Genomic DNA, 27,995 nt, shown 5'->3' on the forward strand with positions numbered 1-27,995 from the left:
GCGCCTGGCTGGGGGCCGCAGCGGAGCCGGGAGGCGGCGGAGCCGGGGCCGGGTAGGAAGAGCTCTCAGCCCGCGCGGCCGGGACCGCCGCTCGGATCAGCCCCCGGCGCTGCGGGGGAAGGGAGCGGAGGGGAGGGGAAGGAAAGGAGAGCGAAGGCCGGGCCCGACCAACCGCTCTCCGCTTTTACAGGGAGCCGAGTGGGAAGCGCGGCTCGCAGCGCTACGAGGAGCAGGCCGACACGCCGAGGTGCCGATCTCGTCTGCGTTCCCCGGGCGGGGGGAGGTCTCCGCAGCGCCGGGCGGGGGCCGCGCTCGCAGTCCGCGCCGTGGGAGCTGAGCGGGCCGCGCTCCGCCCGCCGCCCCGCTGCCATGTTAGCGCCGGGCTGCGCGGCGGTGGTCGCCAATCGGGAGCGCTTCGTGGCTGCGGCCCTTCGTGCTCTCCGCTGCGGCGGGACGGCGCCGTGCGTGGCTGCGGAGCGGTGCGAGCGCCGGGACCGCCGGGTTTACGGCGGGTTTACGGGTTCCGTCTGACGGAGGTTTGGAACTTGTAACTTGGGCAGCGCCGTGACTTCCTTTTTTCGGTACCGGTAGAGGCTTCGCGCCGGAGGACTTTGGTCAGCAGAGCGTCTGCTGCTGCTTCTTGCAAAGTCACCACGGCGCGTTCGGAAGGAGCGGCTGTGCCCGCCGGCCAGGTGGAGCGGAGCGGGCACGGAGCTGCGCTCGGGGGGGTCTGAAAGAACCACGCTGCTGTAAATTGGTGTCAGCTGCGCTGGTGGCTTCAGAGCGGCTGTGTTGTGGTGGGCTTCGGAGCGCTGCAGGTGCTGTATGTGTGGGTTTGACTGTACGGTGCATCGGGTCCTGGAGAACGTGTGCTGCTCCTTGGGGCAGGCAGCCTGCGTGGGGGGCTGCGGAGCTCAGAACTTAAGGTTCCGCGCTTCTGCCTGGAAGTCAATTAGCGTGACTCATTATGTAAGGGGAACAACTCTTTCTAACAGCACGAGCTGCTGGAGTAGGTTTTGGCAGAGTTACGTGCCTCTGTTCACTCTCATACACCACAGTTAAGCCACAACTGACTGTTTAGTAGGCAGCTGAGCCTATGTGTTCTCAATATGCCCTGTTGATAAGGGACCCAAGAAATGAAGTGCTCATTGCAGACAGATCTCGTGCTCAGTGTTAGTTGTGCAGCAGCCACTGAGTAGAAACAAATTTGAGGTACGAGTTTCATGTTAATGTTGATTAGATAGCTGGATTGCAGCAAATTGGAATGCGTTTTGCATGTTGTGTGTGTTTTGATGCGGTGGGTATTGTAATGTGAGGGCTCAGCAGATAAATCCTAAGTCACGGTGAACTGAAAAATGCTTGTTTTTTTAGCTCAACTTTGGGAGATAGATTGCTACCTTATGGAAAGAAGGCTTGTTTGTTGTTGCTATAAATATTAATGAAGATGCTCTCATCTGGGGTAAATTAGCATGGAAGCTATTCAAGTTTGCTTAGAAATTCTTTCTCAGTAAGTTGGAATGATCTCAGTTTGGCCTTGCCCTGCCCTGCTTGCAGTAGATCTGCCCAAACTTGCTCTGGAAGCTGTCTTGTTTAGTCAGATGCAGGAAGAACAAATAACCCTGAGCAGGAAACGTTGGAGGAAGAAGAAGAATTTGGTGTTCTGTGGCAGTATTTGCTGCTTTGCTTACTCTCTTCTGTCAGCTGATCTGCAGAAATGTGTAACAGAGGTGCTGCTTGTTTCTGTGTGCCACAGTAAAAAAGCACACACTCTGTGTACTGCTATTCAGCGCCCAGAGATTAAAGGGAGTGCTTCTAAACACGAGAAGCAATCTATGTCCATGTTTACCAAAGGTGTAGATTGCCTTGGATTCTGAAGAACCTTAAGGCATGCTGATAGTAGAGCAAAACATCTTAGATACCGTCAGCTCACAGTCTGTTGTGGGGCACTGTGAGGTGAAATTGAGTTGCTGTGATGTTTTCCAATTAGTAGCTTATTAAGCAGTCCTACAAGAAATGAAGTATTTTCCTATCAAAACGAATTGAAAAATAGCTTGCAGGTAGCAGGGGTTATTTAATATCTGGTGTTTCTTCAGATGCATCAGATAGTTGGATTTCTGAATTTCCTCCTTCATACAATTACATGCAGACATCTTTTATTTCAGGTTTGACGGATTGTTATAAAGTGGGTAATTGTGGGTGGCTTCTTTATTTGTGAGAAACTGACAAACAGGAACTAGTAGCAGCTGAGGTGGCTGCTGTTCTGTCTGCTCTCTTACCGCCTGCTGCAGTGCATTACCAAATACGTAAGTGTGGCTAATTGCTTCTTAAAGCTCTTGTCCTGAGCACTGGCATGGCGTGAATGCTGGGCAGCGTGGGAAGGTTAAAGAATGCAGCTGTTGTCTGCTTGTACTGATCGTGAAGGGAAGGGTTTTTTGGAGGGGAGCGGTGCATCGTATAGGTATATTAATGATAGTTTCCCCTTTCAAATATAGGCCATGTGAATACCAGTGTGTAAAGAGGCTGATAACGTGTGCATGTTGCTTAACTAGGTTGGTTGGTTTGTTTTTGACTGTGCTGTATTCTTTCTTTAGAGTGAGTCTGAAGGCTTCTGAAGGTCCATATGCGTCACAGTTCCAGCTTTCCATCTCTAGTGTTCTCAGACGTCTGCCAGACACGGAAGGTGAACACCCACTTGTTTGCACTGATACTTGCTATGCTTGCATGACTGCAGAATAATTCATTTTTAAAGAACTGGTAATAGGAGTGAATGAGGCATTCCTCATCTACAGGGGTATATTTTGGTAGCAATTGGTAGTTGCCAACAAGTTTAATATTTTGGAATACTGTAAAGCCAAGGAAACTGCTGATCCCTTTCTCTTGTACGTAGGGCACAAACTGCTGTCAGACAGTCAGTGTTTTGCCATGTGGATTTTCACAGTTCCTGAGAAAACAGCTGTGCTCACTGACCTCTCACAGCTCAGTTTCAAAGCTGCTCTCCTCTCACTTTTGTTATGTTTGTGTTCTGCAGTGCGGATAGAGAAGAGACTCAAAGATAGTGGCAGGTTGATAGCATGTCAATAGGTGACATTACAAATCACAGCAGTGTTGTTCTGCGGGATTCTTTTCTGCTGTTCTGTTGTGCTTTTTACCTGCTGACCACACACGTTATGTACGTGCGTATTCAGGCTCAGACTCTCTGGGAGTTGTACTTGCTTTCTGAGTATTGGCTGGTTTTGGTGGTTTTTTTTCAATTTCTCTTTTGATTGCCCTTAGCTCTAGAAGAAGTTATTGGTAATCTAACAGCTGCATACATGATTGCTTACCAGGCATAGTGTGTTCTTTCCGAGCTGCTGTTATCTTTTGTGCTGATTGGAATCTGGGAGAACCACCTGAACTAACTTTCTGTTCAGGAATGTAGAGCCTCCAAGTGATCACCTTCAAACAGTCAATTAAAACTGTTGAAGTTTGGTAAACCATGAGCACTGTTAAATACAGCCTTAACACTGGAAAGCACCTGAAGGGACAGAAGGTAGTTCTGCGTCTCATAGTGGGGACGGTTAAATGGATGCAGCTTCTTTTTCCTACGTGGTATCAACAGGTGATAGTCCAAAACAAAGGTTAATTTGTACAGACAATATCAAGTTTGGTGCTGTTTTCCTGCAGGCCCTAAAATTCTGTGACTAAAAATAAAAATGAGTTGCAAGAAGTTACTGTTCATTTCTCAAAGAACTTTGGCAGTGATGTCAGTGTTTCTTTTTTCTAATCATCTGTCTGAGACTGCCCTACTTAAATACATCAGAATCACCGCATCCTTGAAGTTCCTCGCTCAGTCTCATCTTTGAATAGCATAAATGCATGAGCTGTAACCGCTGGTTTGGGTTGCTGTTTTTTGTTTGCTTGCTTTTCCTTTTTAAAAAGAGCTTTGTGTGCAGGTTTGTCCGTATTTGCTAGGAATGGCCTTTAAACTATCAGATTTAATTAGATACATATTCCTGCATAAAGATACTTGACAGTATCTGTTTCTGTCTCTGCTAGCATTTTTGTTCTTTCATTTATAGTTTTAGCCTGACATAATTACACAGCTGAGGAGCGGTCATTGCAGCCAGCACACCTGGTTATCAGGCTCTACACTGGGGAAAAAACATGAACAAGCACCGAGAAATGTAAAACCTTGCCTGATTAGGGAACTAATCTGTATTCTTCAGAGCAGATCGTCTCCTGCTCTGCTTAGCAGCAAACCACAGATCTTTAAAACAGTAAAAAGAGAGAGCCTGGTAAATTATTTGTAGTTTCTCAAGCGTGGAATAAATGGTCTTGTAGAGCTGGACTTCTCTGGGATGGCTGCAGATTACTGGCAGTAAGTTTTCTGTTTAACTCCAGCACAGCTTTCCAGGGTTCTCCACCACATCCCTCTTACAGCTCTGTCACGTAGCCATTGCCAGTGTGTCCGACAGCTCTGTACCATGTATAGGTCAAACCCTTCCCAAATTATCTAGTATTGCTGTTGATTCTGGTGAAGATGTCCCATGGCTGTTAATGATTCCATGGCGACATAATCTGATTCATGGGGTTCTACCCTTTCCCATGTCAGCATTATGCCATTTATGTTATTTTTGTTCAATGGAGTTTACTTTTAGATGGATTTGCTGCTTGAACTTTTTCTGCCTGGTCTAGAACTCCTCTGCTCACATAGTGGTAACAGGCGTAAGCTCTGACTTCACAGTTAGAAAACACTGAGACAGAACAGTGGCTAGTGTTGATTGATTGGCTTATTTTGACACTGTTCTGACAGGAAAACCTCTGCTTCTTTCAGTTTCTCTCTTTAAAAAACACTTGGATTGACCCTCCAAGAATACTCTTACAAATGGAAATATTTAAGAAAATTTTTCTGAATGAGTTCTACTGCTGAGCAGCATCCCCAGACTTATTTCCAGCTGCTGCCTTGTCTAGCAATTGATGCTCCCCGGTTTCATTCATTTTATTCATATATTTTATCTATCAAAAAAGTCCAGTTATACAAAGGTGAGAGATGACATTTGTTGTAGCAGTCCAGAGATAACCGTGCCCACATACTTGCATAGTGCTGTGTTATGTGCTGTGCTTTAGGGGAAAGTAGGAAGCGCAAAACTTCTTCCATGTTCACCGTGCAGGTGGCACAGTGGGACGACTCCTCTCCGTCTCCCTGAGCTCACCTCTCCTAGGCTCTGGCACTGGCTGCAGCAATCCTCTGGTCCATTTCTTACCCTGTGTTCTGGAGTGCAGTGTAAGCCTTGTGGTGTGGCACTGTGTCACTGTTTCAGTTGGTGAGTGTGAGCTGGAGATACCGTTGCTGCTGTGTGAGTGTCCCTGGTGTGCTGATGTGACAAGGGGTTAATGAAACTGACAGCTAGAAAACCTTACATGGAGGCAGAATGGGCACAGAATTATTTACTGCTAAGCTTATAGCCTCCTTAGTTTGTTACTTATACTTATTACTTTGTTGGGGCTGACAGAACAGTTTCCAATACAGTTGGGATTCACCAATTTCATTCCTATTTTTCCTTTCTTTCAGTGAGTACTGTGTAGTCTGCTGTCAAAGATGGTGAAGCTGGATATACACACGCTGGCTCATCACCTCAAGCAGGAACGACTGTATGTAAACTCAGAAAAGCAACTTATTCAGAGGCTGAATGCAGATGTATTGAAGACAGCTGAAAAGCTGTACCGCACAGCATGGATTTCCAAGCAGCAACGGATTAACTTGGACAGGCTGATCATAACAAGGTGACTTGGAGGGATGGTGGCTCTGGGGAGAACTGATACTAAACTTCTGTGAATTGCAGCAAAACTACCAGATTCTTCACATTTTCATCTCTAGAGTCCTTTGCTGTACTAATTACAAAAGTAGTACTTTTAAAAAACAAATCTAAACTGAGTTATCTGACTCACCAGAGACTTGTTTGCTGTGTGTACATGTTGTATGTACTACCATCTTTCTAACGCGCGTATTTGTTTTGCTGCTCTTTGTGGTTTATGGGAACAAACTGTTCTTATTCTTGAATTTAGAAATCATTTGGGTTAACTATATGGAAAGACATCTTTTGTGTGAACAGATTGGCTGTATGACATCTGGTAAATCTGTTTGCTTAAGAGTTTACTTAGAGTGTTTCAATGTTTTTCTTTAAGTGCGGAAGCCTCTCCTGCTGAATGCTGTCAGCATGCTAAAGTCTTGGAGGATACACAGTTTGTGGATGGATATAAGCAGTTGGGATTTCAAGAGACTGCTTACGGAGAGTTCCTAAACAGATTGAGAGAGAACCCCAGGCTTATCGCATCCTGTCTGGTTGCTGGAGAGAAGCTCAACCAGGACAACACCCAGAGTGTCATTCACACGGTCTTTACCTCCATTTATGGCAACTGCATCATGCAGGAGGATGAGAGCTACCTCCTGCAGGTCCTTCGTTACTTGATTGAATTTGAACTTAAGGAAAGTGACAACCCTAGGCGGCTGTTGAGACGAGGCACTTGTGCGTTCAGCATCTTATTCAAACTTTTCTCTGAAGGACTTTTTTCTGCAAAACTCTTTCTTACTGCAACTTTACATGAGCCAATCATGCAGCTTCTGGTTGAAGATGAAGATCATCTGGAAACTGATCCAAACAAATTAATAGAGAGATTCTCTCCAGTCCAACAGGAAAAGTTGTTTGGAGAGAAAGGCACAGAAAAATTTAAGCAAAGAGTCCAAGAAATGGTTGACTCCAATGAAGCAAAGCTGGTGACCTTGGTGAACAAATTCATTGGCTATCTCAAACAAAACACGTACTGTTTCCCACATAGCTTGCGATGGATTGTGTCTCAAATGTACAAAACGCTCTCATGCGTAGACAGGCTGGAGGTTGGGGAGGTCAGAGCAATGTGCACAGATCTCCTTCTAGCATGTTTCATCTGTCCTGCAATTGTTAATCCAGAACAGTATGGGATAATTTCTGATGCTCCTATAAACGAGGTGGCGAGATTTAATCTGATGCAGGTATGACTCATTTTGAACTAGTCTAAAAAAGACATGGAGAAAAATTTCTTGGTGTGTTTTTGTGGTTTTTTTTTTGCTACAACGGGTGGTACTACATTAAAAGGTAAAGAGCATTGTTCATCCTATATATAAGACAAATGCTAATATAATGCTTGTGTCATCATAGCTCAGGAGGCCTGCTTTAAAGTCAATGTGCCTGTTTAAAATATTGACTTTAAAAACACTGTAGGATGCATTACTTTATCTCTTACGAAAGTGGCAAATATACCTTATGAAAGCTACTCCGAGGAGTGGAAGCTGCAATTACATTTATGCTTTAAGATGAATTCTGGGAGTATATGTGAAGTCACATTGTACTATGTGAGGTATTTAACAATATGATGAGATATTTTTGCTGACGAAAAAGTTGTCAGGCAGTAGCAGGCAGTTTGTCTGCTGGTAGCAGCCTCCTGTTTTATTAGGGCATTCCCCAGCCTTCATGAGAAATACTTGTCTCTGTGTAGATCTCAAACAATTTGATGACTGAATATGAAACTCTTGCCTGATGACATTAAGCATCATTATATTTAGTGGAAGATATTCCCCACACATATAGCAGAGCCTGCTTTTAAATGTCTGTGAACTTGACAGTAAGTGATTCCCACAGAAAATTACTGTGAATTTCACTCTAACTGCACTTTACTAGCAGTCCTTGCAGTATTTTTCAGAGAAACATAAGTAATCTTGTCCAGTGTTGCTGCCTGCAGGTTGTAACAGATCTTGCAATTGGCAACTCTTTAATAAAAACTGAGAGTGGTTTTCAGTTGGCGATTAATCAGGATTATTTTCTCTGGTCTGGAGTTGGCTCTCTTCCTATTTTTTTCCTCCAACTTTCACTTAACAAAGTATATACAGCCATTCAGATTGTCTAGGTTTGAGATGTGAGAATTGAGAGTTGAACCTAGGTTATGTTGTAGAAACAAATTTGCTTTGTTCCTAGATTTTCTACTTAAATACCACAACTGCTTTTGGTTTTTATTATTGTAGAATGGAGCAGTTGTCTTAACAGGGTCCATCCTGATGTTTTGAAATGCTTATTCCTCATAGTTCTTCTCTTTCCAGGTTGGGAGACTTCTTCAGCAATTGGCAATGACAGGTTCTGAAGAGGGAGATCCACGTATGAAGAGCAACCTTGCTAAATTCGACAAAGTAAGAGTCTAAAATAAAAGGAGCTAGGACTCCTGGGTGTGCTTCATCCTTCTGCAGCTTCTTTGTTCGGACATTGCAAAGGCCTTGCTAAGCAGTTGATTTATGTGTTACATGTACTGAAAAGCAGATTAAATCCTGCACAGAGCTAGGAACAAAATCTTGAGTACTAGATTCGAGGTTCAGGGATTCTCAATTATACTCTGGCATAATGCTTCTTTTTAAAAGGAAATGTAGAAAAGACATTAAAGCAAGTTAATCTTTAAAAGAGAAACTTTGAAGTGCTGGTTGTATTTTTTCTTCTGAACCTAAAGAAAAAACTCAAATCTTCAGACAACTTCTGTGTAAAACATAGTGTTGGAAAAAGTAATTTGGTAGCACAAGGAACTTCTGTTCCCTTCTTGCTTTTTTTGTTCATCTTTCCCCTGTTGGTGTCAGTCCTCCATAGCAATTCTGCAGTTACTTTATCAGAACAGTGAGGCGAATGGGTTTTGATTTATTGCTGTGTAGTTTAACAAAAAAAAAAAGTTGATTTGCTTTAGTAACTTGGAGATTTTTGCTGATTATGGTTGTGCAGCATTGTACAAAGTTACACATTTATTGTACAAGTGACAGGTTAGGAAGTGATGCCACACGATGCTTTCTTGTTTCACTTCTAGTTTGTGCTCAGCACATTCTTCAGGACAGGTTGTTTACCTTAAGCAGTGTGATTTCTATTGAAAATCTGAACGTGCTCCTATGCAATGAAACACTTATGTGAGTTAACACTTGAATGTGGGAAAGATCAGAAGAAAGTACTAAAACTAACTGCAGGCTTTCCGTACTTTCAGTGGTTTTAATGATGCATGGTATTTTGTCCTGAAATCTTAAAAATAGGAAGCAAAGCTTATATTACTATGTAAAATATTGAGCTCTCGTGTTAGTGAACTGAAGTGCTTTTCAATCTCTGGTAAATGGTCTTTTGTTTGCAAACTTCTTTCTTTGCAGAGCTGTGTTGCAGCTTTCCTAGATGTCGTTATTGATGGGCGTGCAGTTGAAACTCCTCCCATGTCTTCAGTCAATCTTCTGGAGGGGCTGAGTAGAACAGTGGTTTACATGACATACAGCCAGCTAACTACTCTGGTAATCTCTTAAGCTTTGAAATAGAAGTAGTATAAACTTGCCCCATATGTTCACAGGTAGTTGATAAACAGGACTGATAATTTACTCTGCAATTCTTAACAACACGAATTCTAAATTTGTAGGTTGGTTTCATGCGGAATGTAATGTTGAGTGATCAGCTTAAGGAAGATCGGATGGCTTTGGAAAACTTGCTAGCAAACTTACCCCAGAACAAACCAGGGAAAAGTAGCAGCCTTGAAATGACTCCGTATAGTACCCCACAGCTCTCTCCTGCGACCACTCCAGCTAACAAAAAAAATCGATTACCAATAGGTAAGGATGGCAAGCAGTGCATTTTTCTTTACCATTTTTCCAGTCCTCTTTTAGGTGTGCTCTTTGGCTGCACCTTCACTTCTACTTTTCACGTGTAGGTGGTGAAGTATTTTCTTTTGCATAGACAGGCATCTGTACTATTTTCTGATGCAAGCACATTGAGGCTCTCCACTCTGGATTGAGCTGGAGAAAAACTCTGATGTAGCTGTTGTTCAGGCCACAGTGCAAAGGGTAATATTGGGAAAATTTGAAGATGGGAAGTTTGCTGAGGAAAGTGGTAAGATGGAAGCTCTGGCACTTTGTTAGTGGGACAGAATAAAATGAGTCTTAGAAGGGAGCTGATGTGAGGAAGGAAGAAGGAGTAGGGCTTCTAGAGTGTGTGCTAAGGAGAGTCTGTCTCTTTTCCATCATCTGCCTGATCTCACTGTGGTAGTATACTGTAATGCAATTTTATGTTTTCTTTTTCAGTAGCATTTCTGAATCTTGAAGTTTTCCATCTTGGTAATGTTTTCAGTTAAGATAGGAAGTGTGGTGCTCTTATCTGGTGTATATTATTGTGGGTATGACCGCATGGGAAATTTTTTTTCATTTGAGAGATTTGATGTCAGTTTGTAGTGGGATCAAACGATACAGAGCCAGTTCAGAGACACAGGAACCCAACCCCCCTAACAAATCTGTCCCACGTTGTTTTTACTCTGCATCTGAATGGTTCTGCTCTTAGATCTATGAAGTATTGGCACAATAGCATTTATTTTATATCATAAAATAGTGTTGTTGCTCAAAATTTTGATTTCTTTTGTTTCATTTTAATGCTTTCAAAATCCAGGACAGCAGTTGGCAGCCATTACTGCCTGGGATACCTCTGCTACCAATCTTTCAGCTCATATAACTCTAGTAACCCCTTTTGGTGGGTAATGCCCTCTTTCTGTTCTTCTCTGTGAAACTTTTATTTGTAACACGGTTGTGATACTTTAGCATGCTTGTGGTTTTCTTTGGCACTCGGTCGCTTTTTCAGATTTTTTCATTGATTTCTATATGAAGCTCATTTTGTATGTACATGTAGTTTTAAAAAAACAAAACAAAAAACACAACAAACCTTATGTGCATCTGTGTGATAGTTTTAAAATCAAAGCTTGGCCTGTTAGTTCTGCACACTGGTCTTGTTTTTCCTAGATCAAATAAACAAATGGCTGGTGTCATGCTACCATACTTAGCAGCCTTAATTCCCTGTAGGCGTTTTTCCTTTCTCAGTGTCAAACGGGGGAAATGAGGCTACTTGAAAAGGCTGATAAGGAGCCACGAAACAGTCAAACACCTGACACTGAATCTTTGCATCTGTGTTTCAGACAACTGCTTGAATAACTTTTCTCTGCTTCTTAGGAGAAAAATTGCTCAACAAATTAGTTTTAATCTACAGGGACCTTTTCTATTGGTCACAGACTTCTTAATGTTCTCCACCAACTTAATAAGGGTCTTTCTGTGTTTGGAAAGCACAGTCTCACAAATGCAGAATCTCTTTTTTCAAGAGATTTTTGCTGCTTTTTGGGTACTTTGTCAACTTTTCCCCTATTTGCTTTGAGCAGTGGCAGACTGTTGTGAGGATGTGTGAGGTTCTGTGTGCATGTATGACTACTGGTTATACTTGAGGTATCTTTTGAGATCCCTTTCAGTTACGTGGATAACGTTTTGTTAAAAAGATTACTCCATGTAACAAAAGAAGTGTTGGTGACTTATTCCCACCTTCCCAGCTCCTAAACAGCTCTTTTGTGGCCACTGTGTTAAATCTGCTGCTACTGCTTGGTTTTATTTTGTATTGCCATGTCAGAAGGTTGGGCCAATTGTAGTTGCTGAAATTGGTGTAGAAATTCGTGTAGGTGGACAGGATGCAACGTACCTTGTTTCTCTAAGCTGTTCTGTTGAAGATTGCTCATTCACTCATCAATATTTGATCTTTGAAGACTAGCTCCTTCTCTCAGCTTCTAGTAAGACTGCATTTCATGCTTGTTAGCATGCATGTTACCAATTGAAAACATTACAGTTCTGTATTTCCATTTTATTGTCTTTTTTTTCTCTCTAAACAAGTAAAAGCTTTCTAATGCTGATATTTCAAAATACTTCCTTAGCAACTCGTAGCAGAAGTAGGTCAAATATTCTTATGGATCAGCATGGGGATCACGAAGGGTCCTCCCAGGAGACCATCCCAGAAGTTCAGCCGGAAGAAGTGCTGGTGATTTCCTTGGGAGCAGGTCCACAGATTACGCCAGGAATGATGTCAGAAAATGAGGTATGCAACATCACTGAAGCTCAGGTGTTTTTAAAAATACAGCCTCTGTAGCAGAACAGTGAACCTATGACACCTGGGTTTGGGCAGTAAATCTAGGAGAGTAATTAAAATACTCACTTCGTTTGTTTTGTTTGTTTGCTTTACTGAACTTGGGTATTTTAGCTCCCTGTGTTGGTTATTTTCCAACAACTTCGTACACCTGCAAGGTCTGAAAATTAGTATATTAACACAGGAAAAATGTAGCTGGCAGATTTATGAAGAAGCTTTGTTGTCTAACGTGCTTAAGAGCAAACCAGGCCTGCATTAATTAATTCCATTACCTCTCCGTGTTCTTTGTCCATTGCCCTGAATGGCTTAAATGAATGAAAGCACTGGAATGCTGATCCCAAAGTTTCTGGCAACTCAGACTTGCATCACACCAGCCAAGCTTCTTATGAGGTGGAGCTGTGGCCATGCTGCCACAGTGCCCTCAGACTGTCTCTGAGGACATGGCTACTTGTACAGCCTCCTCCTTCAGCAGACATGGAACAGCATTCTGCTTTCATCTTTGTCATTTTGCCTGACAGGTTGGACTATCTGCTCTTGCAGCCTTATGTAACCATGAGTTTACATGTTAGACTAGAGGGTCAGGGCAAGGAGGGAGCTACTGGTCCTGTTGTTAACAGGATTTGCCTTGTGTCTACATCGTGGTTACTGTTTGTTTTTTCCAGGCCCTTTGGAGATAAACTTATTATTTTTTTTTTTTTTTTTCAAATGGAATGTTAGAAATTTGATAGTACCATTAGCATCTAGGAGAAAAAAGGAACACAAAATGTGTGCAATGTTTTGTTTATTGTATAATCAGCTGGAAAGAAATGGATTATTTTAAAGAAGTATTGTTTCATTCCTCCACTCCTCAGGTCTTAAATATGCAGCTTGCAGATGGCGGACAAGGAGATGTCCCTGTTGATGAAAACAAACTCCATGGTAAACCTGATAAAACCTTGCGCTTTTCACTCTGCAGTGATAATCTGGAAGGAATATCTGAAGGTGAAGGGTTACTTAAGTCTTGAAGAAGTTTTGTCCCTTTTTTTTATTATTTTTTTTTAATTTTTTTTTCTTTTAACCATGACAGGAACTTCTGTTAAAGGTAGCATGTCATCTTTAATGTTTTGAAGGTCATGCTTTGTTACTTTAAGAGCTTTTCTTTTCTGTTAGTCCTTTGGAGATAAAGTTTGGGAACTGAATTTTGACCTGCAAAGACGTATCTTAGTCTGAGAATTATGGCAAAGAAGTGGATTTAAAAGATTAAAACAGATGGATTTTTTTATTTTATTTTATTTTTTAAATTAATTGAACTATTTATAGTAAGGTAAACTGACTTACCTCTAAAATTAGAGTTCTCAGACTTTTTTCATGATCTTTTAATTAACTACTGCACATCTCGGAGTGGTATCTGGACTCAGATCGATTCTTCTGCATGAGTCTCAGCCAAAACAAGGCAGGGTTTATCTGTGGTATTGAAGAGGTTTGTGCAAATTCTGCAGCGGTCATTATTTTGTGTAACTTCTGTCACATAGTTTTTACTCTTCTTAAAATAAGCAAACAAGCAAATGAACAGTTAAACATGTTGATGTCAATCTCTTTACTGACTTTTAGTCAAAGTATGGTAATGGTGAGATTTTTGGCTTTCTCTGGTAGTGTATTTTTAGGTTAGTATAATCAGTATGGTCTGTTATGCATGTAAAATACAACTCACAGTTCAGGTTAAGTATCTATAAAGTAGACATTAAGAGCAGAAAAACAGTTTATCAGTTTGCTATTTTATATTGAGATTACTACTTAATTTCTCTTTATTGTTTTTGTTAAATGTTTCCTGGATTGTTGATCCTGTATATTTAGGAACTGGTATTCATATCAAATTTACAATAAAATATTTTTTTCACAGGTCCTTCAAATCGCTCCAACTCAGTATCATCTTTGGATTTGGAAGGGGAGTCTGTATCGGAGCTTGGTGCAGGACCCTCTGGGAGCAATGGTGTTGAAGCTCTGCAGCTGCTGGAGCACGAACAAGGCAGGTGCAAAATCTCTGAAACAAGAGTCTGTGGTGCTGTGCATGGGAAAGACAAAGTTCTGTGGAAAAAGATTAACAAATTGACTAGTTTGGGGTAAAAATAAGTAAATGCTCACCTTATGCAATCAGTTTTGCATTCATTTCTATTTGGATTTTTTTTTTCTTTTGTTGCTTTGTTTTCCTCTAGAAGTATTTCTTGTGGTTCATAGGAAAAGTAAAGTATGGGATTTTGAGACTTAAGTCCTTTATAGGAAAGTGCATTTGAAGTTTTGCTTGATACTTAACTGTCCCTTCAAGGGAATAAGGAGGTCTGGATTGGAATAGTCTTAGAGCATCTGGCTAGCTTATTTTTAGAATGTTTTTGTCAAACACTGGATGGGTTTTTCAGAGAGCTTTTGGCTCTCCAGCTTTGTAGATTTTCAAAATGGGACTGGATGTGGCCTTGAGCCAACCTGTAATTAACCGTGTTTTGAGTAGAGGGCTTTGGACTTCAGTTACCCCTTCTAGCCTCAGCATCTCTGTGAGAAGTTCTTTTTATAGGAATTGCTTTAAGTTTCCCAATAGCATGTTACTTTTATCTATTACTTTGTCTGTTAGTTTATGTCACCAAACGTAGCAAGATTTTTCTTACGCTTCAAATACACTGCAGTGCTTTCAGGCACCATCTCTTGAATAGTATAGTGTAGAACAGTATATATAGTACTTCACAGATGCTGCTTTTAAAACCTGTCTTCTCTGTCAGAGTCAAGAGTTTGTGGTTTTGTTTTTCCTTTTCCTTTAATGTACTCCTATGCATTTTCAATTAGAAGTGGAGGGGCTTTTCAAAAAAACTCAGCACTTTTAATTTTTATTTAGCCACAACTCAGGATAATCTTGATGACAAGCTCCGTAAATTTGAAATCCGTGATATGATGGGGTTGACTGATGACAGAGATATATCAGAAACTGTGAGTGAAACTTGGAGCACGGATGTCTTGGGTAGTGACTTTGATCCAAATATTGATGAAGATCGTTTGCAAGAAATTGCAGGTAACTCAGTTGTGCACCTGATGTGTTAAAATGCTCCACGCATTCTGTAAAACGGTCAAGTTGCAAAGCTCTTCTCATCTCTTTCTAAATTAGTGTTTGCATTCATTAAAGAAAATCTTTTTCTATAGGAAGATTTTGCACTCATGACCTGTCTAGAATCTGGTCACTCATTTCTGTATTTACAATGTTCTTTCATTATTATATTAAGGACACTTAAAACGTCTTCTTATTTTTCTCTTGTATTAGATCTCTCTTCAGGAAGCATATATGCCACTATACATTTCTGCTTCACTTTTGCAGGTGCAGCTGCAGAGAACATGCTAGGCAGCTTGCTGTGTTTACCAGGTTCAGGATCTGTGTTGCTTGATCCTTGCACAGGTTCAACCATCTCAGAAACCACAAGTGAGGCCTGGAGTGTGGAAGTATTACCAAGTGATTCAGGTCAGAATTGTGTATTTTGTGTCTATTTCTTTAGTGTGAACCAGAAGTGTGTAATTAAAAGCAGCACCCTCTGACTCAGATTCCTCAAGAAACTGTTATCTTAATGTCCTGACATTCAACAATATTACCTTAATGTTTGTGAATGCTTTTAGTATTAGAAGGATGAAGTATTTCCAGGCAGAGAGGCTTTTACTCTCTTAAGTTCTGACAAGAGAGAAAAGGGATTACAAAGCAAAATTCTGTCTGCTTTCTTTTCCAGTGATGCTAAGTAGTTCTATCTCCGATCACAATTTAATTTAGTTAACTTGTGTTAATTAGAGACAATAGAATACAATACTGAAGTATTTGGCAAGTTTTTACTTATGTGGTTGGAATACCGCTATCTTGGTGAATTGGTTCAGTTAGCTTAAAACTTAGTACGCTAAATCAAGCCCCCCTCTCTTTCCTCTGTGGGTGAGTTTTAAGGGAGCCCAGTGTTGAGTAATGATACTTTTTTCTCTCTCTCTTTGTTGCTGTTGTTGTTGTTGTCTCTGTTTGTAGAAGCCCCAGACCTAAAACAAGAGGAAAGGCTGCAGGAACTGGAAAGCTGTTCTGGGCTGGGTAGCACATCAGATGACACAGATGTGAGGGAGGTCAGTTCTCGACCCAGTACACCAGGCCTCAGTGTTGTATCAGGTGGGTTTTATTGTCTCTGAAAACACACTGCTACATTAAAACACAGTCAGCACCTGCTTTGCTGCCCTTGCTTTAATTTAATGAGAAAAATTAGTTATAACTCTTTCTTTACATTCATGAATTTTCAAAGCAGTATTTGTTGCGAAAGAAGTAACAGTAAGTGCATCAAGTCTGTGCTGTTAGCAGTGGTTAGCAGTGAGTTTTGGAAGAATGCTTACTGTCTGGCATTTTGGTTATTATGAAGGCTTTAAGTAAATCAACACAGATATACTTCAGCTCCTAGTTTTCCACAAAGTATTTATCAGAATGAAGCATCTTTCTAATGCCAGTTTTCAGTGTATTCATGGCTTCGTTAAAAGCATTCAAGACATAAAGCAGGAATAATAAACTCTTATTTTAGAAATATAGAAATTCAGAGTGTCTCTAGATACTACTGTGAGTTAGGACTTGATTATTACTGTGCTCACCAAACATTTTAGGCACTTCAGGATTTTGCCTCCTGAAGGGGTATTAAGTGCTTTTTTTCTTTTGTTACATGGAAGGTATTAGTGCGACTTCTGAAGATATTCCTAATAAGATTGAGGATCTCAGGTCTGAATGTAGCTCTGACTTTGGGGGAAAAGATTCCGTGACAAGTCCTGACATGGATGAAACAGCCCATGGTAAGTAAGATATCTGTAGATGAGTTCTCACAACATTAGATAAAATTACAAGTTTAAAATCCTTAAATTTTAATTCTTAGTTAGGAGCTCAGAAGAAGCACTGAGAATGAAGGAAAAATTCCTCATTTTTTCCTGTTTCAAAGCTCTGTTGACCAAGAAGCTTAACATTTTCCTTATTTATTAGCACTGTTTCTTTGACAAAGGGGCCAGTATTCTGTAGAACTAGAGGCTGATCTTTCAATTTAAGGTCACCTCTTGCTAATTGTGTTTATTTACACTGACTGTAATCCCTATTGCACATTGGGATTGATCTGTTTTTCCAGTGTTTCTTATGTGTGGGTAGTTTTTGCACAGTGCTAACTTTTGCTTACCTGTATTTCAGGAGCCAGTCAGTTGACATCTCCTCCTTCTCAGACGGATTCTTTGCTTGCATTGTTTGACCCTCTTTCATCGAATGAGGGTAAGCTGGAAAGAAAAGACCAAAAATTGGCATTCAGTACTTCTGTGCTAGTATCAACTTATTTGGATGAATAATAACAGAAATGTGTGTGGCTTCCTTTATGTTTGTTACCTCAGGTGTGTCAGCTGTAGTACGGCCTAAAGTACACTATGCAAGACCATCTCACCCACCACCAGATCCACCAATTTTGGAAGGAGCCGTGGGAGGTAATGAGGCTCGATTACCAAACTTTGGGTCTCATGCTTTAATTCCAACTGATTTAGAAGCATTCAAGCAGAGGCACTCTTATCCGGAAAGGCTAGTCCGCAGCAGGAGTTCAGATATAGTATCATCAGTTCGGAGACCTATGAGTGATCCTGGGTGGAACAGACGTCCTGGTAATGAGGAGAGGGAGCTTCCAATGCCAACCACCAACATGGGGGCAGCTGTTTTGATGGCTACATCTCAGTCATCATCTTCATCTCCCAGTAAGGACTCCTCTAGGGGAGAGGTGAGGCTCCTATTTATCATTTTGTTTGGTTTTTTTTTTCCTAGTGTGCCTAATATAATTATTTTTCTGATGCCAGAAGAAAATGGTATTGAATGTGTTTAGCTGAGGAATTAGAATATGCTTCTGCAATCTTTTTTCAAAGCTTGACCAGTAGTCTTTTACAGTTAAAAACTACAGGTGTTCAAAGTGACTTAAGTACTCCTGGTTCTTCATAAATTTACTGGAAAAGCTCCACATGACTTAGTGGGACTTCAGAAATAGTTTGGTTGTCTTGTTAAAATGTAAAATGCTGCAGATCCTGAGAAACAATCTAAATTTCTGCACAGTTTTGGCTTTTCATACTTAGGCTTCCTTCTTCAGGAGGCATGTTTCTAACATAGTCTGCTCTGGCTTTCCGTGCTCTGCTGTAGTTCTGTTTGGTTTTTGGTTTTTTTGTGTTTTTTTTCAGTTGGTAGAGCATAACCTGCAGATGCCAAGGAGAAATGTGATGTGATGTGATGTGATGCATATTAAAATATAAACTCTGTCCTTCTGCAGATTGATGAGCGAAAGGACAGTGATGATGAGAAGTCTGACAGAAACAAGCCATGGTGGAGGAAACGCTTTGTATCTGCCATGCCCAAAGGTAGGATTGTGTCTGTTCCTTTGGGTACCTTAGGGCATGCTGCCTTTTTTTGTATCTTCAGTGACTTTACTAGAAAGCTTTTACTATTTCACTTTGAGCAGCTTATCATACCAACATCGGGTTGGTACAGAGTAGTAGCTGTCCTCTTAAAGCAGTTCTTCAATCTGGCTATTCCTCAGCGTAGACCCTGATAAGTTACCATGTATTTTTCAGCTCCAATTCCATTCAGAAAGAAAGAAAAACAGGAAAAAGACAAAGATGATATGGTACCTGACAGATACTCAACACTACAAGGTACGTGGATAGTATCATCACAGTAATTTTCTCTCATAAATCTGCCCTGCAGAATTCCAGAGTGCCCATTAGCTGTCTGTTTACAGAAGGGTATGGGCTGTTGTATTTAATATTCACATCTGGCTTTCTGAATAAGAAAGTGAATGATGGTTGTTGCCTTGAAGGCTGTTTTTAAATTGTCATGCTTTGGTCAATACAAATAGTACTGGAATCTCAACTCAGGTCTTCACTTACTTATTTTTTAAAATGTCTGGTTTAAAGCTTATGTCCTTATCACAGCTGAGCTGTAAGGATTGCTGCAGAATGCTCCTATGGTAATTCCTGTGCTAAAGTGCTAAATTAAACTTGATTTGAACCTGGGTGTTTAGTTGTTTGCTTGGTTATTTCTAGAGGTCTTCAAATATCAATAATTGTGTATGTGATACAAATATACTAACAATCTGATTTTATTTGCTTACTTTTATAGCACTTCTTTTCTTCTCCTGCTTTTGCTTTGGAATTTATGAGTACATTTGAATTGTGATTACATGGGACACAAGTAGCTATTGGTTGTGCCTGGAATCTGAATGCATGGGTGTGAATTTTTTTGTATTTTGCTTTCAGTTGGGTTAACCCCAGATTTACTTCTTTTGTTCAAAATGGCTCTTTCAGATGATCCGAGCCCAAGGCTCAGTGCGCAGGCTCAAGCTGCAGAAGATATTCTGGACAAATACAGGAATGCAATTAAGCGAACCAGTCCTAGTGAAGGAGCTTTAGTAAACTATGACAGTGGAGGTGAGAACCTGACTATTATAGCCCTCACCAACATAGTTCCTCCCTCTTAAAGATAAAAAAACCACTTCAGTGTTCTAGACAAACCTAGTGCGAACGGGGTAACAATGTGAGCTGTAAAACAGAAACATTTCCTCATACAACCTGTGGTGTATTTCCTCTGAGACTGGGAATGAAATCCATATTCCCAGAGAGGGGTTGTGTGTGTTGCCACTGAGGTGGTGATTTGTTACTGGCACATCTCTTACCAATTTGCTTTATCTTCTCTTTTCTTAAAGTGTAAACCATCGAAGTGTATTGCCTTTGAAAACTGATGCAATTTCTTCTTAGGGACTTGCAGATGGCATATTTTTATATGCCCTTTCAACTTAGGCAAATTACTTACTGTCTCTATTTTTCTCTTATACTAACAAGAACGAAGCAGAAGATATTGGTCTGGGTTCTTCTTACTCCACAAGTGTCATTTTTCCTTTCCATAGAGACTACAGGGGATGGCGAGAGTGTGCATGACTCTCCACGTGATGAGGCTTTGCAAAACATGTCTGCAGATGATCTCCCAGACTCTGCAAGTCAAGTAGCTCAGCCACAAAGTTCTGCTTTCTCCTATAGGTAAATACGCTTTCAATTTTAGTCTTACCCACAAAGAAGATTTGAAAGCCAAAGCCGTGTGATCAGTCCCCACAAAAAAATATTAATGTGAATAATAATGTTTTCCTTAATTTCAAACTTCTATACGTGCTTTCAGTTTTAAGCGTCTCAAACTTGTATTTCCAGTGAGGTGGGAAAGGGGGGAAAGGATAACAATGTTTAGGAAAATTCCTGTGAAACTGGTCTGGGTGGTCTATCAAAGGAAGTGATATGCCTCCATCTTGGCAACATCACTATGTTCAAATTATGTTATGTAACATTTAGTAGGTATTTTAGAAAGAAAAACAAAATGTATGTTGCCTTACAAAGAAGCTGTCCTCACAGCGACCTTGTTAAGGTAATGTTTTTTCTGTTTAAGGGATGCAAAGAAGAAACTGAGGTTGGCTCTCTGTTCAGCAGATTCTGTTGCCTTTCCAATGTTGACACATTCAACAAGGAATGGTTTACCAGATCACACAGATCCTGAAGGTGAATTTTCTGTATACGTGCAGAAGTTCTGTATTGTAATGCATCTCCTCTTTTCCATTGCCTGCTAAATCTGCTCTTTTTTTTTTTTTAAATGAAGTGTCTCATTACTGTCAGAGCCTGAAGTTATATAACAGACTCCCAGAATACATATACTGTTGGGAACTACCCTACAGTAGAAAGACAGTGGCTTGAATGGCTTTCTGAGGCTTCCCTTTGATTGAATTTGTATGTCTTGTTTGCATTGCTCCACTACAGGTTTATTTGCAGGCAGGTGAATCTGTCACCTTATCTACTCTTTACGTTTCAGAGTAGTTCTTAATACTAGATAAGGTAATGATAGAAAAACATATTACTTGATATCTGGAAGATTCAAAGGCTTAATAAATGAACACTTATTGCTTCATATGCAGAAGTTTTTGTTTGAACTGTTGCATGTGTGTTTCCCATATTGGAGAACATTTTTTTCTGTTTTGATTGTGCCTATATTTCATTTCCTTGATTATTTTCCTTTGTCTTATATTAGATAATGAAATTGTGTGCTTCTTGAAAGTTCAGCTAGCTGAAGCTATTAACCTTCAAGACAAGAACTTGATGGCCCAGCTTCAAGAAACAATGCGATGTGTAAGCCGCTTTGACAACAGGACCTGTCGGAAGCTGCTGGCCTCTATTGCAGAGGACTATAGGTAGTTTATTCTGTATCTCATTAATGGGTTTCTGAATACGTACATTTGTTCACTAGCAGATTAGAAAGATCCTTTATTTAAGCTGTATCTTACCAAACAAGTTTATTACATTTCTACTTTTCCACAAAATGAAGAAGTTGTCTCCTCTTTCTGGGAATGACTTGAATTAAATAGTAATAAACTTGAGTTAATTCAGCTTGTGGCTTATATCCAGCTCCACACCCAGAGAGATGCAGTTCAGAATTTTCTTTAGTCTTGCATTCCATAGTGCTGCAAGGGCAGTGAGGCTTGTGTAAAACTTAATTTCCTAATTCAGGTACTATCTTTGTTTTAGAAGCAACAGGTTGAGGACTCCTCTTGCACTACAGCTTAGCAGTTTGTAAAGCTATAATTTTCTGTCTTATCTGTGTACCTAATGTAGAACATTTATTTTAGGAAAAGAGCTCCATACATCGCTTATTTAACTCGATGTCGCCAAGGCCTGCAGACAACACAGGCACACCTGGAAAGGCTATTGCAAAGAGTTCTGCGAGATAAAGAAGTGGCCAACAGATACTTCACTACAGTGTGTGTGAGGTTACTGCTAGAGAGTAAAGAAAAGAAAATCAGGGAGTTTATTCAAGGTAAGATTAATGCAGACTGTGGATTATTTTTGTTTCTGTACACCTTACTTAACGTGCTAGCTTGGGTTAATGTTTCAAAGTACAGTTTCCAGTCTGAGCAGCAGATTCCTACAGTAGTCTTTGTTTAAGCTTGAATGTACGTATTATTGTGATTTAATGGTGTGTTGTGTCAGCTGTGTCATAGGCTAGGAGAAGGAAAGTAATTTGACTTTACCTGTCCCGCAAGGTTACACAGAGTCATGTTATCTAGCATCTGCTCCAAGTGTGAATACTGTTAATTACTTCAGATCAACATACAAATTAAGGTATAATAAATTAAGTTTCAGCATTCAGTCATCAATACAGTTGCTGTGGTTGTACCTTGGAAGATGTAAGTGTATTGAATCACATGTACCAAACATACAGAAATTTCATGGCATAAAGAATATTGGCACAGAAAGACAACTCTCAAAACAGAGTCTCTTGAAATAATTTCTCTGCTACATACACACAACCTGATGAAGTGGAGATATAAGAAAATTTGAGTCAGTTCTTGCTCCTGGAGTATACAATGCACATTATGTGTGTCTGTGTAGGCTGGTCTTTAGTAAGAACTTGTATCTGCTGGCATTAAAGCTGTACTAGTAAGATTCAGTGACCAAGGAAGGAGTTAAGCCCTTTCATTGGGCTGAAGGGAGGCATCTATTCCTGGATGATCTAAAAGAGAAATTGGCAACTGTGGCATTTAGGCTGCTGGCAGATGTGAGTGGCAGTTGTCTTCTGGTACAGAATGCTATAAATACAATGCTGATGAGTTGCCAGCGATTTTGTCATGCTGCATTAACTTGGCTGCACCACTTGTTCTGTATTTTGTAGATAAACATTAATGTTGCAACTATACTTATTAAATAAAGGTAAGGCTAAAAAATGGTACACATGGATTTTCTTGATGCTTTTTTTTTTTCCTCTCCTCTAGCATCTGACAACCTTGCGTGTGCTGATTCCAACCAGCAGCAGTTGTAGTGATTATTGTGGGTGTTATCTCTGTGGGTGGCAAGAACTGGTACTGCAGAGGAAGTGATTAACACAGTATCAAGTAGAGTATTGTGAGGGTATGCTTAGCTGACTGTGTTCTACATACTTCTCCTTTAATTCATGTATGTAATTTAAGTGTTCTTGCTTGAATCTCCCTGACTAGGGTGTGGGCAAGACAGTGCCACAGTGCTGCCAGGCAAGAGGTACAATGTGGATTCTGAGCTTTTCTTTCCAGAACAAAAACTATTGGAAATATTTATTTACTTACTTTAACTGAATGCATTCTCTTTATACATTTAATCAGATTTCCAGAAACTTACGGCAGCAGATGATAAAACAGCCCAAGTTGAAGATTTTCTTCAGTTCTTATATGGAGCAATGGCTCAGGATGCCATATGGCAGAATGCCAGTGAAGAACAGCTTCAGGATGCACAATTAGCTATAGAGCGCAGCGTGATGAATCGTATTTTCAAACTTGCATTCTACCCTAATCAGGATGGAGATATTTTACGTGACCAGTAAGTCACAGTAGTTTGAAATACACGGTTTCTCTTTTGCTATTGATGCAGATGGCTGCTCTTTGGTCTTAATGTGACAGACTTGATTCTCTTAAGGCAGCCGTGCCCTACAAACTTATGTTTCATTCCAGAATGTCTTGTACAAGAACCAAGAAGTACTTTAGCATCGTGTGCGAAGGTTTGTGTTTGCAACAAACCGCAAGAGCAGAATACAGTTAAAAATGTAATGACTTAAGATACAGACTTTCAGTTCTGTGTGCATGCTGAGAGAATGAATAAAATCTGTTTCAGGACTCCTTCTTCTGTTTTGGTACAGTACTTTCCATCCAGGGTTTCTGTTGTATTTTATAGAACATCTTTTTTTGAATGCTTTACTAACTTCATAGTTGTATTTGATTATATGGGAAAATCTTCTGCATTGCTTATTGACTAATGTCCATTAGCTGGGACCATCATGATACGCATTCCTGAAGATCTGTCCTGTAGTATACCAAACTAGTTGGAAGCACCAGGGGACTGCTGGCTGCTACTTGCTACTTATTCTATTTTTATGCCTGTTTTTAGGGTCCTTCATGAGCACATACAGAGGTTATCTAAAGTGGTGACTGCAAACCACAAAGCACTTCAGATTCCTGAGGTAAGAACTTCTCCTTTCCTTAACTCCGTGTATCAGAGTTTTAGGGTTTTGATTGTGTTTGTGATGAGGAGACGATTGTTTTGCTTTACGTTTTGAAATGTTATTTTTATAGTCATGCAGCTGAAATACCTTGCTGGAAAAATACACTGCAGCAATACTTTGGGATCATCCACTGATCTCTTAAAAGTCTTTTTTTCCTCAAATTTTACCATTTCTGTCCTGATGGTAAGATTGAAGCAGTAATACTATACTGCAATAAGATGCAAACTTTCAGATAGTTTCCTTTAGAATACAAGATTTCAACCCTTTGTATTTCTAACATGACTTATATGCTATGACTGTGGTCTATAGTTATCAAGGAACGATTGGATTTTGTGTTGAGGAACATGGTTTAGTGGGAGCTATTGGTAATTGGTGAATGGTTGGACTGGATGGTATTTTAGGTCTTTTCCAACCTTGGTGATTCTATGATTCTATAAGTTAGCTTTCAGAACTAGCCATCATTAATGGAACCTTGACACATCTATGAATTTGTCTGGTGTTTCCACTTTTCTCAGAACTAAGAAGGCAATGAAATCAGATTGGTAGACTTAAGAAATCTGTGAGTGGCTGAATGCTTGCAGTCTTCCTAATTCAGTGTTTGAGCTGTGTGACTGAAAATGGTAAGCGTTCATAAAGCTGCTTATATATGAAGGACAGACATACAGCTTTATGTTGTTTCAAAACAGGGTACTGTAGAAGTCAGGAGAAAGTACAGTCTAATTATGTTAATTGCACATGTGGTGTTGTCTCCTTGTGATTTTTCATTATAACACAGCAGGAAGCCACCTTTGTTCTGTGTGCAATGGAACAATATTGACCTAGAGCTTCTCATTTATCCGGAGCCTTGCTCCTGCCTCTGGTACCTTGGATCCTCCATGGTGCACAGTAGTAGCATCGATAAATGAGAACTGTTGATGGGTTTCTTTCTCCTAGGTCTATCTCCGGGAGGCACCGTGGCCATCTGCACAGTCTGAAATCCGTACAATAAGTGCTTACAAAACCCCCCGAGACAAAGTGCAGTGTATCCTGCGAATGTGTTCAACCATTATGAACCTGCTTAGCCTGGCAAATGAAGATTCAGTACCTGGGGCAGATGATTTTGTTCCTGTTCTGGTCTTTGTTCTCATAAAGGTGAGTTCTTCTGCAAAGATCACAAATTATAACTAATTCTTTTAACAAGCAAGCAAATTTTAGGAAAAATGATAATGCATTTGGGTAACTAGGAGCATGCTAGACTATAAAAGCAGAGCTGATCCAGAAGGCTTAAACAGGAATGTGGTTGCAGTTAAGGTTTTGGAATCCAAGCAAACTTTGCAGTTGGAACCAAGGACATTGGGAGTCAGGCATTATTTGGAGGGACGGTGGTGGTTTTCACTGTGGTTCTTCGGGGTGGTTGTTTCTTTTCTTTTTTGAGAAGTGCCGGCCAGCACTCATCACTTGTGCATGCTTAATGATGTTCTCTTTGGTGACCAGCACCCACATTAATACTGACTTGGATTTTTTTTTATGAAACATGAGAGTTTGGAGGATTGTCTGTGAAAAGATACTAAAATAACAGGTTAATATGCTGAGGTCTGTGATGACTTGATAGGTTCTGCCTGTGATTTTGTTCTTTCTTGTGGCCTGCCTGTCGTTCTTCTGCATTAGAGAAATGCTCCTTCCATTGCTCGTTTTCCTCCTGGGGGGGGAGGTGAGGGTGCTCAGGGTAAACGCTCACTAACTTCCACTGCATTACACAATCATGTGTTAGGTGTTCGTGAGGATCACTGCAGAAATAGAATTGTACTTTTATTCTGCATCTTGTAATAATCTTAAGTTTAGTTTTGAAAACGAACTGTAAGCATCTCTTTCTTCTTTAACCCTCAGGCAAATCCACCTTGCTTGCTGTCCACTGTTCAGTACATAAGTAGTTTCTATGCCAACTGCTTATCTGGAGAAGAATCCTACTGGTGGATGCAGTTCACAGCAGCAGTTGAATTCATTAAAACTATTGATGATCGCAAGTAACTCAGACAGCACACACATGGGCAGACTGTTAGCAGAAGAGTCTGTAAGAATGTACAACAGCTGTGAAAGCTAAGAAGAGACTTTCCTTGTATTATATTGTACAGAATCGAGGCATTTTAAAACACACCTTTGCTAATCTAATTAATTTAACAGGTTTTTCCTCTTCTCTTTTGGTTGCGTTTTTCTCCCCTATAGATACTGGCACTGCAACAGGGACCACAGTTTTCAGGTATTTTGGAATCTCAAAACATACAGAAAAGTCTTTGTGGTTTTTCCACCACCCCTCTTCCTGAATTCTTACTCACATGAATAATTCACTTCATTTCTAATAGAACACTGAATCAAGAGGAATCAGGGCAACCACTTAGTGTACTTTCTAGCTTAATACACCTTTTATTAATAAAACACCAGCCACACTGAAAGTTTATAGTAGGTGACATTAGTTACCAATTGTATTTCACCTAAATTGAAAATTGGAGAGGGCAATGTAAATATTATATAACTATATTTAATGCATTGCAGTTATCTTTGGACTCGTTATCCTTTGAATAAACAAGTGAAAGCCTCTCTGACCTCTACCAGGTTGTTACATACTGCGTTTTGGTAAATGAAAGGACTTCCTCAAAAAGGCAAAGATTAAAAAAGGGCAAACGGAACTATTTATTAAAATGTAATTAAGAGTACTGAAATGTCTGAAACTGGAATTTACGATGGACAGGGCTTGGTAGATAGCTGAACACTTTGGCTAGGGCATTAGGGCACTATGAAGGTTTGAATGTGTAAAGGAGAGAGGGTCTGTAAGTTACAGTAGATAAGCCTAATATAAAAGAGGAGTAATAAAATACATTACTGTAATATTTTTTCTGAAATATTGTGTATACTGTACAAACCCCAAACAGAGATCCTTAACAGAACCTTGGGCTGTAATATATATTTTGATTAGTGACATTAAATACATATACCAGGGGTTTCAGTGAATGTTTTTACTAAATGTTCTTCATGTTGTCTGCTATGCAGCAGTGCAAGTTTTACTGTTCATATAAGATATTTTAAAATATAACACTGTTCTTTATGAAACATATCATGACATCAGTTCAGGGTGTTTTATAGATTTCCCACCTTTCCCTTAAACTGACTATTATGAATTCAGAGAAGTTTTTATGCACAACGCCATGTGGGTTTTTCATGAATGAAATGGTCTGAGTGATGGCCAGTGGCTGTCGCACATATACAAGCAATTGCTGTTCTTTTTTAGCTGCAGTTACACTGAAAAAGGGCAGTGAGCCTTTATCTTTTCTTGTCAGTATTATCCTTTGCTCTTCCTGGAGTGTGGAGCGCACTTCTGACAGAAGGACCCGTTAAGATGTGGTGTCTGTGAGTGGAAAAGGAAGGAAAATCTTTTTACGTTCTTTGCAAAATTCCTTTGTTTTGGTGTTGCGTGTGTGCCTTCTGCTGATTAAAGCCTGTACACAACTGGTACTCCAGAAAATAGTTTGGTTAATTGAAATTAGAACAACTTATGCAAACTGTCATGTGCTTGGTTTGGCTGTGCTACTCATCGAGGCGTCATTAAAGATACTTCTTTACTAGGACTCTTCTAATACGTAATTCAGTATGGCACTTCTGCCAAGCTCATCCTAAGTGAGAGAGTGGAATAGGATCTTTTATTTAGAGTCTTTCTGCTCTATGAGAGACTTCATTCTGTGGAGGAGCAACACTCGATAGAAATGGAATTCCTCTGCCTTACTGCAGTAACTCAGCATGGAGCATGGCAATATTCCAGTTATTTAGCCTTGATGGGTTATTGGTGCTGAACATGTAACTTAATATTGCAAGCACAGCCCTGACCAATAACACTCAGAAGCGAAGCACAAATATGCCCTGGAAGGTATGGCCAGATCATATCTAAAAGCAATATAAACTTATTTATAGTGAAGTCTCCT

General features: G+C 40.2%; 1 protein-coding gene across 9 annotated transcripts; it reads left to right on the forward strand.

Moving 5' to 3' along the window:
- Window positions 1-27,531, forward strand: GAPVD1 (GTPase activating protein and VPS9 domains 1). Of its 9 annotated transcripts, none has more exons than XM_072352566.1 (28): window positions 1-52; window positions 2,592-2,680; window positions 5,552-5,763; window positions 6,166-7,009; window positions 8,111-8,197; window positions 9,182-9,316; window positions 9,439-9,628; window positions 10,455-10,535; window positions 11,752-11,912; window positions 12,812-12,941; window positions 13,840-13,965; window positions 14,821-14,994; window positions 15,295-15,435; window positions 15,976-16,110; window positions 16,653-16,772; window positions 17,155-17,232; window positions 17,349-17,722; window positions 18,260-18,347; window positions 18,561-18,641; window positions 19,293-19,415; window positions 19,892-20,021; window positions 20,419-20,528; window positions 21,052-21,211; window positions 21,647-21,834; window positions 23,153-23,366; window positions 23,931-24,003; window positions 24,979-25,176; window positions 25,912-27,531. In XM_072352566.1, exons 3-28 carry the CDS (start codon window positions 5,579-5,581, stop codon window positions 26,050-26,052), a joined length of 4,467 nt encoding a protein of 1,488 aa, XP_072208667.1. In that variant the 5' UTR covers window positions 1-52; window positions 2,592-2,680; window positions 5,552-5,578; the 3' UTR covers window positions 26,053-27,531. The 9 variants fall into 9 exon arrangements, with proteins under 9 accessions (XP_072208667.1, XP_072208673.1, XP_072208666.1 ...); XM_072352565.1 differs by having other exon boundaries at window positions 39-247; XM_072352570.1 differs by lacking the exon at window positions 1-52 and adding an exon at window positions 106-247 and having other exon boundaries at window positions 12,812-12,878.
- The last annotated feature ends 464 nt before the right edge of the window (window positions 27,532-27,995 follow it).

Source organism: Excalfactoria chinensis, chromosome 18 (genome assembly GCF_039878825.1).
Source record: "Excalfactoria chinensis isolate bCotChi1 chromosome 18, bCotChi1.hap2, whole genome shotgun sequence".
NCBI lineage: Eukaryota > Metazoa > Chordata > Aves > Galliformes > Phasianidae > Excalfactoria > Excalfactoria chinensis.

What these genes read in the sequence shown, in the direction of transcription:
- GAPVD1 (XM_072352566.1), top strand. Translation starts at nt 5,579, where the DNA reads ATGGTGAAGCTGGATATACACACGCTGGCTCATCACCTCAAGCAGGAA. An exon ending in GCTGCTGGAGCACGAACAAG is followed by an intron (nt 13,966 to 14,820) that starts GCAGGTGCAAAA and finishes ATTTTTATTTAG; the next exon opens with CCACAACTCAGGATAATCTT. An exon ending in AGGACTCCTCTAGGGGAGAG is followed by an intron (nt 17,723 to 18,259) that starts GTGAGGCTCCTA and finishes GTCCTTCTGCAG; the next exon opens with ATTGATGAGCGAAAGGACAG.